This window comes from Chroicocephalus ridibundus, chromosome 3 (assembly GCF_963924245.1).
Source record: "Chroicocephalus ridibundus chromosome 3, bChrRid1.1, whole genome shotgun sequence".
Taxonomy (NCBI): domain Eukaryota; kingdom Metazoa; phylum Chordata; class Aves; order Charadriiformes; family Laridae; genus Chroicocephalus; species Chroicocephalus ridibundus.
Window position 1 is genome coordinate 92,457,765 of NC_086286.1, and position 18,748 is coordinate 92,476,512.

At 41.0% G+C, this 18,748-nt stretch overlaps 1 protein-coding gene across 2 annotated transcripts in view; it reads right to left on the reverse strand.

The window, feature by feature from the left end:
* The window catches only part of BCKDHB (branched chain keto acid dehydrogenase E1 subunit beta), a 129,301-nt gene extending 111,069 nt beyond the window's left edge, over window positions 1-18,232 (reverse strand). The window contains exons 1-3 of one of the 2 annotated variants that reach the window (XM_063330110.1): window positions 18,009-18,232; window positions 15,297-15,374; window positions 12,192-12,257 (exon numbers count right to left, since the gene is read on the reverse strand). In XM_063330110.1, the coding sequence (XP_063186180.1) occupies window positions 12,192-12,257; window positions 15,297-15,374; window positions 18,009-18,183 (319 nt within the window). In that variant the 5' untranslated portion in view covers window positions 18,184-18,232. Of the gene's footprint in view, window positions 1-12,191; window positions 12,261-15,296; window positions 15,375-18,008 lie in introns of both variants that reach the window. The other variant, XM_063330109.1, reaches the window with a different exon arrangement.
* Between the last annotated feature and the right edge of the window lie 516 nt (window positions 18,233-18,748).

The window sequence follows — 18,748 nt, forward strand, 5'->3', positions numbered from 1 at the left end:
TTATAAACAGCTATACCTTCCTAAAGCAAATAGGAAAAACTTGCTTTTCTGGCCATCTCCCCAGCTTCAGACTTCCTGTCATTTGTAACAAAGTAGCATCCCACCAAAAGCTAAAGAATAAACAAGAATTATGAAAATATACTATCTAATTATCTCCCTTTCTCAAAGAAGTGGGAACAGGAGGGGTCAGGGGAGGTTAATGCATATGGCATAATGGTGTAGCTTTGAATGACAGTAAACTTGCATTTAATCCTTCCGTGATGAAAAAGCAGCCAAGCAGTAGCACAAGCAAGGGGGAAGATTGGATTTTTTGCAGGTACACAGCGATAGGTGAAAGAATGACGCAAAAAGGGAAACTAATTATACAAGAGGGAAAAAACCCTCACTATGACAGCAGTCAAACGCTGGAACAAGCTGCCCAAGTTGTACAAGCTCTTTCCTTGGACATATTCAAAACTGACCTGGACAAGACCACAAACAACCTAAACTGGCTCTATGTTGAGTACCGGTTCGGACCAGATGACCTTCAAGGTCTTTTCCTTCCAACCCTTATTATTCTATGATTCATTAACAGCCCCAAGCAGGGTTACATGCTGACTGCCCCAACTTTTTATGCCTGTACCTGCGCTGCTGATGGAAGCATTTCATGACATTGATAAAATAGTACTGATTCAGCTCCACAGTGTTAGAAAAATATTCAGTAAGCAGCTCACATCACAGTGGCAGATCTGCTCACCAGAATTCCTTTTTACTGATGACTATGCAGGTAGCCCACTCCACACTGAGCTCCTTCTGATCAGCTGGCTCCTACACCCAGTTGTATCAGCCTAAAGAAAAAAAAGCACGATGCCTAACTGCACCAAGGCTTTCAAGTGTTCTTCCAGCTATGATTAATAACATTCCTCGCTCAACAACAAAAACAATTCGCTGTGTGAGAAGCACACTTGCAGAAAAGCATAACTGACTATAAAGTTAAACATGCGAAGCTGTATCAGATGACAGAACGCTTATTTGCAAAAATTGACATATATCAAGCACTTACATGTGGGTATAACCAAGGGACAATATATCAGCTTTATTTAAGAGACTTAGGTCAGTTCCATGCATTTTCAAACTATCTGAAACATTACATGACATGACATGACAAGAGATCCAACAGGAAAATACATAACAGTTACCAAAGCTAAGTATTACAACGTGTTAATGAAAATTCTGCTGTAATAGGCTGGGTACACTATCTGGATGACAAACTCAGGAATAAGCAAAACGGTGTCAAATACAAGGCACCCTCTCCCACATTCCTCAGTGTCAGTAGTGTAGAAATAGTTTATAGTTAATTTGAAGCATGCTGGATCTACCCTAAATTGTGAAGCAACTATTCCCAACAAGGATTTAATGCTGCTAAAGAAGTACTCGGGAACAAAGTGCTGAATGACCAGTAATCCGCAGTAATGAAAATCATCTTATGAATCTCCCTTGTAACCAAGCCTGTCCCTTGATAATGCAAAGCATGCGCATGAGAAAAATCAATAAAATTGATCTATACTTGGTGCTTCCATACAAGCATGAAAACTCCTTGCCAGGTTTTGAGGATTTAATGTTTCTACAAGTTAGAAAGAAAGGAGATCTTTTATAATAAATGACAAGCGTGTTATGTCAGCCTGGTCACTGGAAGATGGCTCTGAATCAAGTTAAATTAAAATTAACTTGCTTCTCAAAGTGCTTCTGTTGCAAAGCTGCTTAGACAATCGACTGGACTGGGGTCGTAGTCTTGACCCTTTGGGCCCTTCTAGGCTTCTAGCAAATTAACTTCCAAGAAAACTCTGAGTGTTCTACTCCCTGTAATAAAGTCTGCAGCACCTTCTTAAACTGAAGTGGTGATAATTACCACACTCTTATCACCAGCCTCAGAGGCAGAAGAAACAGCGGACATACTAAATAAGTCCCACCTGACGAGTACAAATGAATCGGAGGTCATACTGATCACAGGACTAACCAAGGAAACTGAGAATCACTAAATTCCACCTAAGAAATAGTAAAGGCATAAAGAGTGACATCTTAAACAAGGTAAATGAACTGTGCTTGCAGACCTGGTATTAATACAAACTGTGAATACTAGTTATGCCCAGATTCCATCTCATGTCTTTAATACATGAAGTTTCATCCTCCTTGACACTATATTACTAAAATATTACTTTTAAATGTTTCACTGCAAGTATTTTCTGAAGTGTAAAATTCCATTTTTATGGAGTTCAGCACCGCATACTTTTTTGGCCAGCAACGTATCTTGAAATATCTTAAAAATGCATTAGAACAGCTTTCTTAAGTATATGCCTTATCTTTCCCTCAAACAGTTTTACAACATATAAAAAGAAACATAATAAAATATTGGTTTTACACCAGGCACACTATCATAACAATTAAAAAAAATAAAACCAAAACTAAAATAAATTCTATTTAGCTCTGACACAGACTGATTTATATAAATATCCCACAGACACAGTGTAAAGTGACATACTACATTTTATCAAGTTCTCAAATAACTTTTCCTTTTTTCTAACCGTAAATGTTAGGAAAAGAAATGACTATTTAAGATGAAAATGAACAAAATGTACTATTGTGTAATGAGCCTGGAAAACGTTCTCCAGATGTTACTGTTCAAAGACATTTATATAAATCAGAACAAAATCCAGATCTTGCCAAACTGCTCTGGAAGAATCATGCAAGCAAGCTGCAGAATTCTGCACTTACTTAAATCCATCCACAAAGAAACAAGGATAACTAAACTCCAGACCACTTACATTTTACTCAATCTATATACAAAAACTAGTCATTTGCTCCACTCTCAGCTTAAGTCTGCCATGTCAAAAATTCTGAACTACTTCATTCTACCACATGCGCTATGTTCAGAAGAACCAGCACCTACATGAAAGGGAAAGCACAGTGCTTCAACAAGCTCACAGTCTGCTTCTAAAGCATCAAGCTAACATTTTCTATCTATCTGTTTATATAACAAATCCCTAACACTTATTTCTTATTCTACTTTAGGCTGAGTTTTTCTCCTCCCTACAACAGCATGCTGCTATGTTCTTAAAGCATGCAAAAGAACTCATGATTACTGATTAAAAAAATCATAGAAAAACCCCAGAGTGTCTCCCCACCTGTTGAAGTAATACCCAACCACTAGTAATTTCTAGGAGGCAGAACACACTACCCTAATACGCTGCATTACAGGCCCCAACCAGTCCATCCAAATTGTGTTTCTGTACTTCTTGCCCTGGCACTGTAATGCTTGGCACCATGAGAACACACCCAGAACCTCCATTGACAGATCTCTGCTCCCTCACCAATGACGTGCTGTGAAGACTCTGCAATAAACAGTTTCCTGAAATCACTAACAAAAAAGATTTCAACATAAATATTCCAAAATCCATAAAATAATTTGAAAACAAATTACTAGGTTTTTTTTAAAAAACACACTATGTCTACCTCTATTAGCTCAGCTTCAAAACGTTCTCTCGTTATTTCATGCTACTAAAAGCTGTCAGGACATGAAGCAATTTTTGTAAGCATATCCAAATCTTAGCCAAGAAACTGCACCAAATACCATAACAACCTGGGGACAACCTTATCTTCTCACCCATGTTTTCCCCCATAGGTATTTCATTTAAACACAGCACTTGTCTTCAGGAGATTTCTACAGCTCAAGCTCATAAAACAATACTGTTTTCAAGTAGATACTTTTCTTCAAAGAATGACTACCACAATTTTAGAAAGCCTCATGTCCCTTGGGCATGCCTAGGTACAGTCATCTACTGGCCAAATAAACAAAGTCTCCTGAATTACTTTACTGGACTATAAACAAATGACTCACTCAGAATGAAGCATTCTCTGAAAACTCAACACAGGTGTTTACACCTTAGACACAAGGTCTACAGAATAACAACCAGGGATTATAGTGGATCAGACACTGGAAATAAACATTACTGCTGCAAGACAAGCTAGCATTATCGTGAGACATATCAACAGAAAGCTGTAAGAAACCAGGTTTTACGGAGCAAGAATCAGAGTAATGTATCCAGTTTTGGATGGCCCATATCCTTCAGTAGCCCAATCAGAATCCAGAGAAAGTAGATCAATATAAAAAAAAGCTGCAAACCATAAGAATAATCCTGTACTGGGACCATGTGTGTAGGAAAGCAAGAAGGCTAAGAACAGCCTTTGCCAGCTGATGTGTCCCAAAACATACCCTGTGTTTCAGAAATCTAATTCTGTAAGGCAGGCAGAAAGTAGGGGAAAATAAATATGGAAGTGATAAATAAAATAATTTTTAAAGCATCCAGCTGATTGCTAGTGAGGCTAGGTCATCCTACATAAGGAAGTTATTTTCTTGCTATAACTGTGGTTTCATATGCAGTTCAGCCACTTGCTTTTTGATGTGTTTGAAACTTTACACAAGGGAAATCTTTGATTCAACTCCCCCCACTCTCACGGGATTCAATACAAGTGTTGTTCCTTCTCTTGATTTTCCTTTTCTTCTTCCAATTTGCAAGAAAGCATCCTGGACTGATTGAACAGGCACTAATTACTGTTTAGAAATCTGTTCCCCATCCATTTCACACTTTTTTTTTTTATATGGTTTGGAAGAATGAAAAAATCCTGCCAACTTTATCTAGACTTCTAGCTGCATCAAAATAATTAAACATAGGAAGGACTATTTATAAAATATGCCTATATGTTTGAACACAATAGGGAAAGAAAATAATTACATTTCAACTTATATGTGCGTACTTACTGCAGCCTTTCTATTCCGTGTGAGGAAATCTATTTTAGCTACGAAAAATGAGTAAGGAGGAAAAAAAATTGAAGCTGCTTATTCCTCATTTACTACTATCTGCATGTATGAATGTCTCTAGTCATTTATGTAATTCAGAATGACCATGAAAAGAAGTGATCTGAGATTGATTTTGTTTTATCCTACATATAAGAGTGACACACAGTTGCTCTTACTGAGTTTCATTTTATGAAGCATCCACCCGGAAAAGAAGCAATTACTGGCTGCGCAGCAGTACGACAGTGAGGACTTAGGCACTAAAGCATACCACAAACTGGCAGTCAACAGCACACTGCCAATAAAGGCAGCAAACATCACTCCAGAACATAGTAGAAATGTTACACAGAAACCTTATGAAAAGCATTTTGTTCTAACTGACTTTGTAGAGAGTACTATCAGCTGCTGTGGGGCAGTACATCTCTGTAAGCACTGACAAACAAAAATAGGACGACAGCAATAACAGAGACCAAAACAGCTAAAAGAAACCAGAACAGACAAAAATAAAAGCCGTGAGTGAAAGACCCTCCAACCGGTGATGGGACATCAATCCAGAAAGGAGGAAACCTATCTGCCTCTTGTTCACCCTACTATCACACAGAGGGTCCCAAACAGCGACAAATGAATCACATGAGCAAGAGACAAATTCATTCCTAAACAGTTCAAAAGAACAACTGCTGACAAAACCATTTCTGCTGCATCTCCACAGATAACAGCTTTGATATCACAGTCAGCTCTTTTGGGAGTAACTTCAGAACTCCTGAGGGACAGAACTGAAGCCAAGTCTCTTCTGCCCTGGGCAAGCACTCACTTCTGGTGGGAGACACCACAGTGGCATCCTCCGGGAGCTGAGGGAATCTTTGAAATAAAAATTCCCATTCAAAGTATTCACATTATACCCATATTTCCAAATAGTTGCAAGGGAACTAATATGTCATTATTTGAGAATTCCCTACTGAAAAGTAAAAAACCTCATTTACACTACTCTTTCAGTCCAAAAGTAATTTCTAAAAGTTCAAACACTTAGAAGGTAATCTAATCTGGCATCCAAATAGTAGGAACCTAACTGAAGCAGTCACCTAGACTCCCTTGGTGGCAAACAGAAAGACATGCCATGAAAGAGAAATTCAGGCTGCTGTGAATTCAGGCTGCAGGGGATCAAGTGCACCCTCAGTAAGTTTGCAGACAACACCAAGTTGGCTAGGAGTGTTGATCTGCTTGAGGGTAGGAAGGCCGTACAGAGGGATCAAAACACATTGGATCAATGGGCCAAGGACAATGGTATGAGATTCAACAAGGGCAAGTGCCAGGTCCTGCACTTGGATCACAACAACCCCATGCAGCACTACAGGCCTGGGGAAGAGTGGCTGGAGAGCTGCCCAGTGGAAATGGACCTGGGGGTGTTGGTCAACTGACGGCTGAATATGACCCAGCAGTGTGCCCAGGTGGCCAAGAAGGCCAACAGCATGCCCAGCCTGTTATCAGGAATAGTGTGGCCAGCAGGACTAGGGGAGCGATTGTGCCCCTGTACTCAGCACTGGTGAGCCTGCACCTCAAATAAAAAACAAATAAAAAATAAACTGTGTTCTGTTTTGGGCCTCTCACTACAAGAAAGACACTGAGGTGCTGGAGTGTGTTCAGAGAAGGGCAACAAAGCTGGTGAGGAGTCTGGAGAACAAGTCTTATGAGGAGCGTCTGAGGGAATTGGGCTTGTTCAGCCTGGAGAAAAGACGACTGAGGGGAGACCTTATCACTCTCTACAACTACCTGAAAGGAGGTAAGGAGGTTCTCTTCTCTCAAATAACAAGTGATAGGATGAGAGCAAGTGCCCTGAAGTGGCACCAGGTGAGGTTTAGATTTGATATTAGGAAAAATTTTTACACTGAAAGGGTTATTAAGCACCAGAACAGGCTGCCCAGGGAAGCGGTTGAGTCACCATTCCTGGACGTATTTAAGAGACGGGTAGACTTAGTGCTTAGTGATATGGTTTAGCGATGGGTTTTGTCAGAGTTAGGTTGATGGTTGGACTCCATGATCTGAAAAGTCCCTTCCAAGCTAGGCAATTCTATGATTCTAAAATGAAGTGCAATCTGCTTAGTTAAAGAGACATAAAGCTCAAACACCATTCCTGTTCTAAAGTGAAACTGCTAGTTCCCTGGCCATCCAAACTTGCATGATACCTTAGCAACAAGAAAAACTAAAGTCTGGACTTTCATGTTTCCTTACTAGGTCAACTTTCCTCTCTACAGCGTAAACCTTTTGACAACCATAATAACTTCCCAGCTTCTGAGTGAAACATAACTTCACTGAAACTTATTATCCAAATGCATACATACAAATACCCACATCTGTGCGAGACATCTGCATGTAACTGAGAAGACCTACAATCAGCTGTAGTATTGGAAAGCCTGGACATAAATATTTGTTAGCACAGAGACATCAGTTACTAAAGATGTATAGTACTTTTTGAGATGACAAGAAACACAGACAATAACTCGATCTAAGATTCCAATTTTTTAAATTCTTCCAGTTCTTCTAGATTTGTTTTCTAACACCTACCCAAATCTCATCTATAAAAGCGAACGCATAAACCAAGAAAATCTTAGTCTCCCCAAAGCACTGCTATAGGGAAAGACTGCCAAGCCAACCTTACTTCTCTTGGATTCTCAGAGTTCTGAGCAAGGACTGATCCTATTCCACATTCTCAGCATATCAAGCTTTGAAATAATCAGAAGGCACTTTATCCTTACCGTCACTAAGGACAGACTTTTGACATGGCAGTAAGTACGCATTAGAGCCTTCCTTTAAGTGTAGACCAGAATGGTATTAAAGACAAATCTCTACTGAGGCTGATGACTACACAGAGGCACTTCTAGATAAGGAAGCCCTCAAGCTGTAAGTGTTCGGAGGTCAGCAGCAAGAGAAGTATTATGTATACTTCACTCCCCCATTTATATAATCTCAAAATTGTCATTTTTGGCCACAGTAGGCTAGATGGATTTTTTTGGAGTTATCAAAAAAAACCCACCTTGCTCTGGCATTCTTCTCAGCAGCCTTCCTTGTCAATCACCATTTCTACTATTCTTGTTTCTTCGTCTTTACTTCTATCCACTTTCTCCATTTTTACCTTATCCTCTGCTTTTTTCCTCCCATTTCTTTACCTCCTGTCATCTAATCCCTACCTCTGATCCCCTCTGTATTTTTGTCACGTGGATGATACCGATCTTTACATGCTGCAACTTTATTTCACACTTTAGGCAGAGCAATTGGACACATGTATTCACATTCCAAGATCACTGTTTCAAATCCATCTGCAGACTTAAAGACAAATGTACAGCTATTTCATTCAGACAGCATTTTCTTCAAAAGACCAAAATAATGTACTTCTCTTTTTATAAGAAAAAAATAATTAAAAACTGTGATAATCAAAAACCTGGTAGCAGGTGATGGGGAAGGAAACAAGAAATAAAACAAGAATATGCCTTCCAGTGTGCAAGACCAGAGGGAGGGGACAAAGGAAAAAAAAATGTATAAGACTTATTGCCCTTCCCTTATCTGAAAAGAATTCTCCACATAAAAATCACAAGGAGTCTACTCCTTTTTAGGACAGAGGATTATACAGCAATAGATTTCTAAGCATTCAGTTCATGCAAAACATACTAAAACCAATAGGGTGATGCCAGCAACCCGATGCCAGAAAACTGGAATCATCTATTTCAGATGTTGAGATAAAATAAATAGGAACAAACATGCTATCCTAAATCATGGTTATGGTGGAAAAGAAACTTCCACATACTGACTTGTTTACATATGATTCCTCAGTTAAACATTTTCAAACAAAATTCCTTGTAGCATGTAAAAAATTCAACTGATCAAAAATTAGGATTTATTTCCTTACAAAGTCAATGAGCTTGACTTCTTTTACATAAGCCTCTAGCTGTGTTTATATCACAACATTACTCTACACTCAGGCTTAATTGGTTTCCCCTCAAAAAAGGTTTTAGATTTTATGACAGATTTATTCTAAAAGCAAATTTCTTCTCTTTTGCTCTCCAGAGAGACTTCAGTAACAGTCTGTATCAACCAACATCTGTATAGTACTACTACTGAGTATTAATATACTAAATTCTCCTTACTCTACTGTTGGGCGATATTTAGACCTAGACCCCTATAAAAGTGCTTAAAAAGGAACTATCAATTTGTATCAAAATAACTACTTATAGGCATAGACTGCCACCTAGCGATTTTGATTATATACGGGGGGTAGGGGGGAAGACCTCTCTCTTCCAGGAGAGGGGAAAACAATATTCATTCCTTCATATTTTACATCAACATATACAAAAAAAACCCTAATATTATATCACTTGCGTCTCCTATTATTATTTTTATGCTAAATGCAGGAGGAAAATGGAGAAAGAAGGGTCATTAAACATACGTAATCTTCCTTGTAGAGGTAAGATCCATGAGATTGCTTGTTCGTCAATTCTGTCTGGAATTCCTCCTTATTTTACATGGACTCTAGCCTTTGCATAAAACAAGCACTGCATCGAGAGTTTATTTAATCTCTAAGAGAACACTGACAGACAGCCACCTCTCTCAAAATTCTGGATTCCTTCAATTTTTGTGTTTTCAGTCTTTCCTGGTTCTCCTCAGCCTTATATTTTTCAGAACATACTCTAGTTCATCTTTGTCCTTCCTTCTTCAGCCACTGCCTGTTTTCTAAAGTATTTCACTATTAGTGAAGAAAGAAGCCAAGTTACCTGTGTCATCTTTCCTTCATGCCATTATATGACTTTCTCACATCAAAGAAAACCAACAAGTGACCCTCAAAGCAACACCCTAACAATATAAAGTTTCTTCCTTTTGTCTTTTAAACTGGAGATATTCCCTAAAAACAAGAAGGTTGCTTATGGAGCCATCTGCTCCTGTTGCTTATTTCCCAAATGAAGTCTTCTGTTGCCCATGTTTCCAGCAACTGACTGTTGTCTCAGAGGCTTCATTTTCACATGAAGTCTAGTAAATAGAATCAACATATCACAGCAGAGTTACAGAACTCTGACTCAATCTCAACAGGCAGCACCATTGCTAATACAAGTCCTATCCAAACTATTTGAACATTAACGTACAAACCACAGAGCAAGAAAACATCCATATAATAATTGAAGCAGAGAAACAAGGCAACAAAATATGGTTATGTTTCTAAAATTTCTTAAAAGTTTCCTCTCTCCATTTTCGGTTCGCTCAAAAAAGTGGATCTTGGTGGTCTCCAAGATTGGCAGTAACTCATCTCCTACAGATGAGGAAAATGGAATAGATTTAATCACTGGCTGCAAGTGATCCCAGTCATCTTTGTGCCTTGAAGTAAGCAAGCTCCTGAAACCTAACATTTTATAACATCTTCTTCTGTTTAATAGTCCAGTGGGGCAGACAGTGACTGCCAAACTAAAAACTATCAGATTCCTGTATCCACAACCAGTTTCCAAGACCTGTAAACTGCTATGTACTACCTAGCATGTCATACATGAAACACTGACTCTTTTTTAGCATTCCAGTAGCAATACTTCTCGCAGCAAAATGGGTACTAAATGAAACCACACCAAATGGATAACCAAAGAAGAAATTTAACTGGAAAAACAATGAAGGACTTTGAAAAGTCCTCTAGATTTGCCAACCAGGTATCACCAACTAGGTGGTTAAACTGTATCCACCAAGAATTGTGAACGTGACACTTAGATGCTTGTGCAACAACATACAGACTGAAAGTCTTTTCCTTCCCCTCACCTTTCTTGGAAGCCGCTGATACTCAGCTGTAGGAAGGCTGTCCCCCAAAAATAGCAGAACTAAGTTTCTTCCAAAATGAACACAATATACGGATTAATTTAAATCACAGATCACACAAGAAATTTTTAAAAGCTCCTACAAGTTTTAAAGAACTTCCCTATTTAAAACTTACTTAAAAAATAAGTTTTCAACAAAAATTAAAAAGTTTCTGCAAGTAACTATTTTTTTTCTTCCACTAAACTCACCTCAACGGTCTGAGGTAGGAGATGATTAAGTACCAACTTATTTTTCACATACTTTTGCAAACCTGTTTTTCCTATCTAGTGATAAAGGCTACTTCCAAGATTTTTTGGGACAAAGGTTGTACCATTTCTCTGAATATCTTCACATGAGTCTCCCAAACAAGTAAACCAATCATGTTCTAGATGAAGCGCAAGCATAGCTATAACGCATCATTTCTATATTGGCTTTCAAGTCCATTCTAGAAAATACTATGATCTTTAACAAACAGTTTAAATCCATTTTAATGTAATTCCTTTGCAGTTCTTTACAGATAGGACCAAAAAAGCATCACCATGTATTGTTGCTAAGAGGCTTTAATTTGATTACAGTAATTAAATGGGGCCCTAATGATCACAGAATGGTAGGGGTTGGAAGAGACCTTCAGAGATCATCCAGTCCAACCCCCCTGCCAGAGCAGGTTCACCTAGAGCAGGCTGGACAGGAATGCATCCAGGGGGGCTCTGAATATCTCCAGAGAAGGAGACTCCACCACCTCTCTGGGCAGCCTGTTCCAGTGCTCTGTCACCCTCAAAGTAAAGAAGTTTTTCCTCACGTTCAGATGGAATTTTCTCTGTTCCAGTTTGTGCCTATTGCCCCTTGCCCTGTCACTGGGCACCACTGAAAAGAGTCTGGTGCCATCCTCTTGACACCTGCCCTTTAGATATTTATAAGCATTGATGAGATCCCCTCTCAGTTGTCTCTTCTCCAGGCTGAACAGACCCAGGTCTCTCAGCCTTTCGTCATAAGAGAGGTGCTCCAGTCCCTTGATCATCTTTGTAGCCCTCCACTGGACCCTCTCCAGTAGTTCCCTGTCTTTCTTGAACTGGTGAGCCCAGAACTGGACACAGTACTCTGCCCTCACCAGGGCAGAGTAGAGGGAGAGGATGACCTCCCTCGACCTGCTGGCCACATTCTTTTAATGCACACCGGGAGACCATTGGCCTTTTTGGCCACAAGGGCACATTGCTGGCTCATGGTCAACTTACTGTCCACCAGGACTCCCAGCTGATGAATCTGGTCCAATTGCAGTTCAAAAAAAATGTAGTTACATTGACAAAGTTAGCTGAAGAAATAGAAGACTCGTGAAATTATGTCAACAGGTTTTGAAAGCTTTGAAAACTTACATAACTGGTAACATGTTGAAAACTTTTTCTATTTCCAAGGAAAGAAAAGAAAACAGGAGTCCATTTACAAGGACTCTCCCGTGTGTTCTTCTCTTCTCCCACAAACTATAGAGGAGTACAAAAGAACAGAGATGTTAATATGAAGATAATGTCAGGGTTAAAATTTAACTTACCATATTTGTCTCGCAAGCCAACTGTACACCTGAAAACTCCACCAAAGGCCACATCTTCACCAAACACTACTGAAAAATAAGAACAGTAGAGGTGGCTAATGTTACTCCAATGCATCTTATTTTCAATAAACATAGGATCACAGAATGGTTTGGGTTGGAAGGGACTTTAAAGATCATCTAGTTCCAACTCCCCTGCCATAAGCAGGGATGCCTCCCACTAGACCAGGTTGCTCAAACCCCCACATCCATTCACACTTCCAGGAATGGGGCATCCACAGCTTCTCTGGACAACCTGTTTCAGTGCCTCACCACCCTCACAGTAAAGAATTTCTTCCTAACGTCTAATCTAAATCGACCCTCTTTCAGTTTAAAACCATTACCCCTTGTTCAATCGCTAGACTCCCTGATAAACGCTCCCTCCCCATCTCTCCTGCAGGCCCCTTTTAGGTACTATAAGGTCTGCCTGGAGCCTTCTCTTCTCCAGGCTGAGCAACCAGGCTGAGGACAGTTCTCTCAGCCTGTCCTCATAGCATAGGTGCTCCAGCCCTCTGATCATCTTCGTGGCTCTCCGCTGGACCCGCTCCAGTAGGATTCAAATGTTTTTATATTAGACACTAACATAAGTAGCACGTAAAATGTCATTTTACTAAGCATTTCTCATGCACACTCTAACTATAACAAATAAAGAACCAAGGTTAATAAGGAATCAGAACAGCAACACAACTATGTCTCAAAACAGAATTCATGAAACTGATTCAGCTATGCTTTCATTACATCATCTATTTTTCTTATATATGCTATATTATTACAAGAACTAAATCTAAATGAATAAAAGCAATTCCAAGAAACAATTATATTCAATCACTAGAGAGTCAGTGAAATTATCCATTCCACTTCCACTGGTAACCATTTGCATTCTTCATCCACAGATTTCAGTAAACACAGTGTTTTGAAAAATGTCAAATTGAAGTTTTCTTTGAAATACCAATCGAACATGAAGTTCCAAACCTTCTCCAAACATACTTGCCAGATCCCCGAAAAGTGACTTCAGGAGAACTCCTCTACAGAAAAGATGGATATCTAATAACCGGGACAACTCTCAGTATTTAACACTACTATCCCTACAGTGTGGGTGATGTAGCCAATAAAGTTTTATCACTAAAAGTAATTGCCTTTAACATTTAGCTTCATATCAGCTAACTGGGGGGAAGGGGGGTGCCGCGGGGGCGGTTCTTTGAATTAATGGAATGATGATGTCTAATTTTTCTTAAAAGTTGTGTTATATAATTGACAGAAACAAGTATTGCCCACTTCAATTTTTTTTAAGCATGTAAGGGATGTGCAGCAGTATCACCAATAGCAGCTTGCATGAAGTGGGGTCAGTTCTGAGAAATCACAAGTTCCTCAATACTCTCTATAATCTAAAGGACACAAAATAATGAGTTAGCCTCTTTGCCTTTCAAATATTATTTTTATTTAAATGAAATATGTTTCTGATCAGAAGTACTAAAAGGGGTTAGCACACTTCTCACAATCATATTAATGACACCACTTAAAGAAAAATAACTTGTATAATGATGTAACACCAATGTAGTCACGGAGTTTATGACTGAAGTATGTCCCCAGACCATCTCTAATTAATTTTTAGTATTAATTTGTTTTATTTTTTTATGTACTTAAAATCTTCATACAGCCTTTCCATTACCATATGGCTACTCACTTTTGAGCCATCTGGGATAAAAAAAAATATCATTTAATGCTGGTATCAGCAAACTTGCACGGATTTACTCATTCTGTTCAGCCACTGAAAATATTTTCCTGGACAGACTCTAATTCTCATCAACATAAGCATGAGGATTTCCACTGCTTAAACAACAGATGCTCAATTCCCATACAACTAAAAGACATGCTTTCTACTGCAAGTACTAATTCATTCAGTAAGCAGGGTGACACTGACAACTCACATATCTGGACTGTAGAACTCCAACATGGTCTTGCAAAAGGCTTTGCAAAGATCCAGCCCTGCAAAGCTGAGGAGCAAGACTGCAACCTTAGAGCAACTAAAAGGCTGAAGATTATCTATGAGTTTAAGTTCCTGCTGGATTAACATTCTGCTTACTTTTATATGGCTGATTCTACAGAAATGGTACTAAAATCTGTTCTTGGCACTAATTTACCCTCAGTTGTCTAAGCTTAATTTAATAAAAGTGATTATAACACAGCTGTAGATGGAGAGGGAATTTACACAGGCATAGCACTGGACAGACAACATGGAATTTGTCCTAATAGATTAGACGATTAGTCAGACTAATCGAGCAGTGGTTCAACAAGTGCCAAAAAGAGTTACTAACACACTAAAAACAAAATCCCAAAAGTTACACAAGGTCATACAGCTTTTGCAGCTGTGCTAATGACATTAAACATCTCTTTCAGATATCTGGTCATCATCATGCCTTTGTTATGACAACAGAAGCAACAGACATGTATAAGAATTACAAGCGGAGTAAATACTTTTGTGCAAAAGAATTTAGGATAACCCATTTAAAATCAAGCTATGATGAAATAGCTTCTTCGAAGTTATAGGTTATCCAGACCACAAAAGCCCAGAAAATTTTACATTGCCTATGCACAAGAATGAACAGATATAAGTAAAGCTGGAAAGCAGAGAAGGAGAGAAGGGCGAATGGACAGAGCAAGGAATAGATAGTCTCTAAAAAATACCACTTTTTGAACACAGAGAGTTAAAGGAATTAAAAACTAAGATTTACATTTTAAAAACTCCTTTACTTACTGGTGGGATTCAGGATGCCCTTAAGTACAGTTCGCATCAGTAATACCAGAAGCATGTCAAGCAATATATCTTTCTGTCCCAACTTTCAAGCAAAATACACACAGCTAATACGGAAGACACAACTGCATCTTAGATCACATAATCCATTAATTATTAATACAACACATTTTTAACTTTTGTTTGAGATCAAAGCATAGAAATAACTTACTAGAAAATTTTAAAAGGCCACGAGAAAGGCATTTAATATTGTACAAGAATAGGCAAAACAAAATGCAATTTATACAAAGCAAAGCACAGTAACAAGTATAGTATACCTGCAGTCGGATCTTTGGCTAAAGCATTGTCCAAGGCACTTGTTATGGATTGGAAGAGATTCATCTTCTGAGTTTGCCCTGTGTGAAAGTGGTAGTTTAGCCATCTGATTTGGTTCAAAACACAAAGTACATTAGAAAACACTGGTGCAAAACATGACTAAAAACTCAGTTAACAGTCATAAACAAGATCCCTATTAGGTGTCCCCACAACTCATTTGCTGAGTAAACTTAAATTATGGAATAGATGGGACTGAGCATGGTATACTTTGCAGTCCCAAGGACTACAATTCTACTACCCTGCATTCAACCATTTTTCCAAAACTATGCTCTTAGCTAGAGCAAACGCAGCTTTGCAACGCTTAGTCAAACACTAGGAACAACGAGTAATACAACAGTTTTTCAAAGGAAAAACCGATGTAAAGCATTATTATTTTGAGGATTGGGATCCTTTCTGCTAAGATTCACCGGATCTCATTAAGCTTACTTTATCATTCTTTGATTATTTTTTTCTTAAAGCTCCGGCCTTTTCTGTTCACAGACACCTATTATTATCACAAGTTTTCTAGACCACCGGCCTGCTTTATGAACTGCGGTTAGTGTCAGAAGCATCAAATCCACACTCCAAGGAAAGAAAACTTGATGCTGAACAGCTGTACTTAAAATGGGTAAAACAAATGCACCAGACTGCTGTATTAAAATCTTCTGCAGCGCAGATTGAAAGAAAACCTTTAAAACCAAGAAAGGCTACCTGAGTGCCCTCATTCATTCATTCATTCCAACACTGCAAGGAAAAACAAACAGGCCTGAAAACAAAGATGGAACAGAACAATAGCCCACTCCCCACTACTGTGACCAACTCAGATTCCCCAAGCAAATAAAATAATGCCTTATCTGAAACTGAGTGAATAAGAAACTGACTGGGTGACATTTGGTAGCTCTTTAACCAGCAAAGCCTCTGTCTAAGTCATGACTAGGAGCCACAGCCCAGGAGAATACTACCTACCTATACAGCATGTAAAGGAAAAAAAAGTGATGGTGCCATGTTTAGGTGAAGATCCCAGACAAACATGAGAACAAGTGTTAGAAATCAGAATGAGAACTACATTGTTTCCAGTAGCTACAGTATCTCTCAATAACCATTCAGCTTCCCTTCCTCCTAAATTATTAATTAACATTAGTATTTTTTATTAAAGACTCATGTCATGCCAGTCCAGAGCTGAGTTGTGGCATTCCTACACATTCTTGTGCTTGGTAGCACAGTTATGGGAACTGTTCCAATTACACAAAAGCTACAAATAATCAACATTTCCAAATTCAAGGGAAAGCAAGCTAGGGAACAGCAGTTGCTTCTCTCTTTCCCAAGTCATCCACACTAGTATTTATGTTATCTTTTCCACAAGATACAATTCTTTCAGTATAAATTATTCAAGCAACCATCAGAAACTCCTCACATTGGCTGTTCTGACCTGCTGCCCTTGGTTATAATGAAGGCCTCTGCATCAGCCCTCACGGGAAAGGAGAAACTAATTGTGCCCTTCAGATTTGAACTGTGGGGTTGGAGAAGCATTATCTTAACAATATCAAGATCATAATTGGCACATGTTTATTTTAATTTAACTATTTTTCACAGAATTTCAAAGTGTATTTTAAACCAAAGGGAAATAGTTTTCTATTAATAAATGGCAACAAAAACTGGCCTGCTCCACCCCATCTTCTTCACTGTGATCTCAAGCAGAGACCTGCAGCACACAGGCTTCACTCCGCAACACTCTGGATGCCTATGTCTCCCCGTGACTAACAGAAATGGATGAGAGTTTTCTCTGATTTAATGACCAAGGTATCCAACTAAGTAAAACCTTTCTAGAAGACATGTGCGGTTCACGTGAGAGAAACAGCTACTCTGCAGCTGGCAGGCTTCTTCCAGGAGAACTCAACACTAGTCATTTGCTGGGATGCATCCCAGAAACAAAGTCAAAACAGCAACTCTCATCCTGAGCTGTTAATTTCCAACTGCTCTGTGTTTACCCTCAGTCGTGTCATCATAGGGACTACCTCAAACCTTTCACTAGAGAGCAGTCTTTATTAATCACAGGTTTATTACCACATTCATGACTTAGGCAGGCAATAAACAAACAGGAATGGATGTAAGTCATTAAGTTACTGCTATAAGTTACTGCGAGAAGTTTTACCGCTGAAAGAGGAGAGGGGCAGGGGGAGGGATTGCAGGTCTGAGCAGACGATGGGTAGGCCTATTGCAACTATTGCACTGACCCCCCAAAAAACACTTCATCAGCCCCCCTTTCGCCCAGAGCGGTACCGGCGAAGCGCCGAAGAGGTGTAAAGCGCCTCGGCCCGCGGCCCAGCGGGGCCTTATCCCCCCATAGCCCAAGTCTTCCGCGGAAAACCCGCGGGTGGAAGCGACGGAGACACAACGTAGGAAACATGCCCAGCCGGAGGCCTCCGCCCCCACCGGGGGTCTCTCCCCCAGCGATGGGGGGACGCCCCGGCCCCGCCGCCACCGCCGGCGCCTCAGCGCGGCAGGGCGGCCCGAGGGGACGAAGGCGGGAAGTGCCCACCCTTCTCCCTTCCTCCCTCCCACCCCGGCCGGGCGGGGGCCTCCCTAAAGAAGGCGGCGGCAGCGGGGCGGACACGGCAGCAGAGCGAGGGCGAGCCCGGCCCGCGGGGTGGACCCCGGCCCGGCCCCGCTCTCACCGTACGCGCTGGGCGCCGGGTCCGGTTGGAAAGCGAAGTGAGCCGCGGACCGGCGCGGCACGGCCGGCAGCGGTGGTGCCAGGCGGCTCCAGAATCCCCCCGCGCCGCGGCGGGGGACCGCCGCTGTCCCGAAGGCCAGCACCCGGCGTAGCGCCAGGCCCGCCGCAGCCGCCATCACCGCTGCTGTCAGGGGCCGCCGCGGCCGGCGCGTGTTCTAAAGAGGCGGGGTCCTGGGAGGGCTTCCTGAGTGGCCAGCAGCGGGTGGAGGGCGGGCCAATCAGAAGCCGCCCTGCGGTGGGTGGAGGGGTGGGAGGGGAAAGGGAGGGTTTGCTGCGCGTGCGCGGTAGCGGTAACGGCCGGCGCTGAGGCCCTTGGGGGCCGTGGCGGTGAAGGCTGGCTGCTGGGCGCGGGCCTCGGCCGTGAGCGGCGACGGGTCCCTCAGGGCGGGTGTTCCCTCAGGGCGGGTGTTCCCTCAGGGCGGGTGTTCCCTCAGGGCGGCTGCGGCCGGATTCGGGGTGGCTCTGCGGCTGTGTGCCCGAGCCGGGTTAGTGGGCGTTTTCTCCCCTCTCGTCGGCGCTGCTGGTAACGGTGTGCCGGCGACCAGACGTGGAGCAGGGCCTTACCTCTCCCTTGCTTCCATCACAGCTATAGCGGAAACAAAAGTCTTCACGTTTCCCCTTAAGCGTTTTTCTTTTCTTCCACGGGGATTTTCATATTGCCATCCCAGCATCGAGAAACAA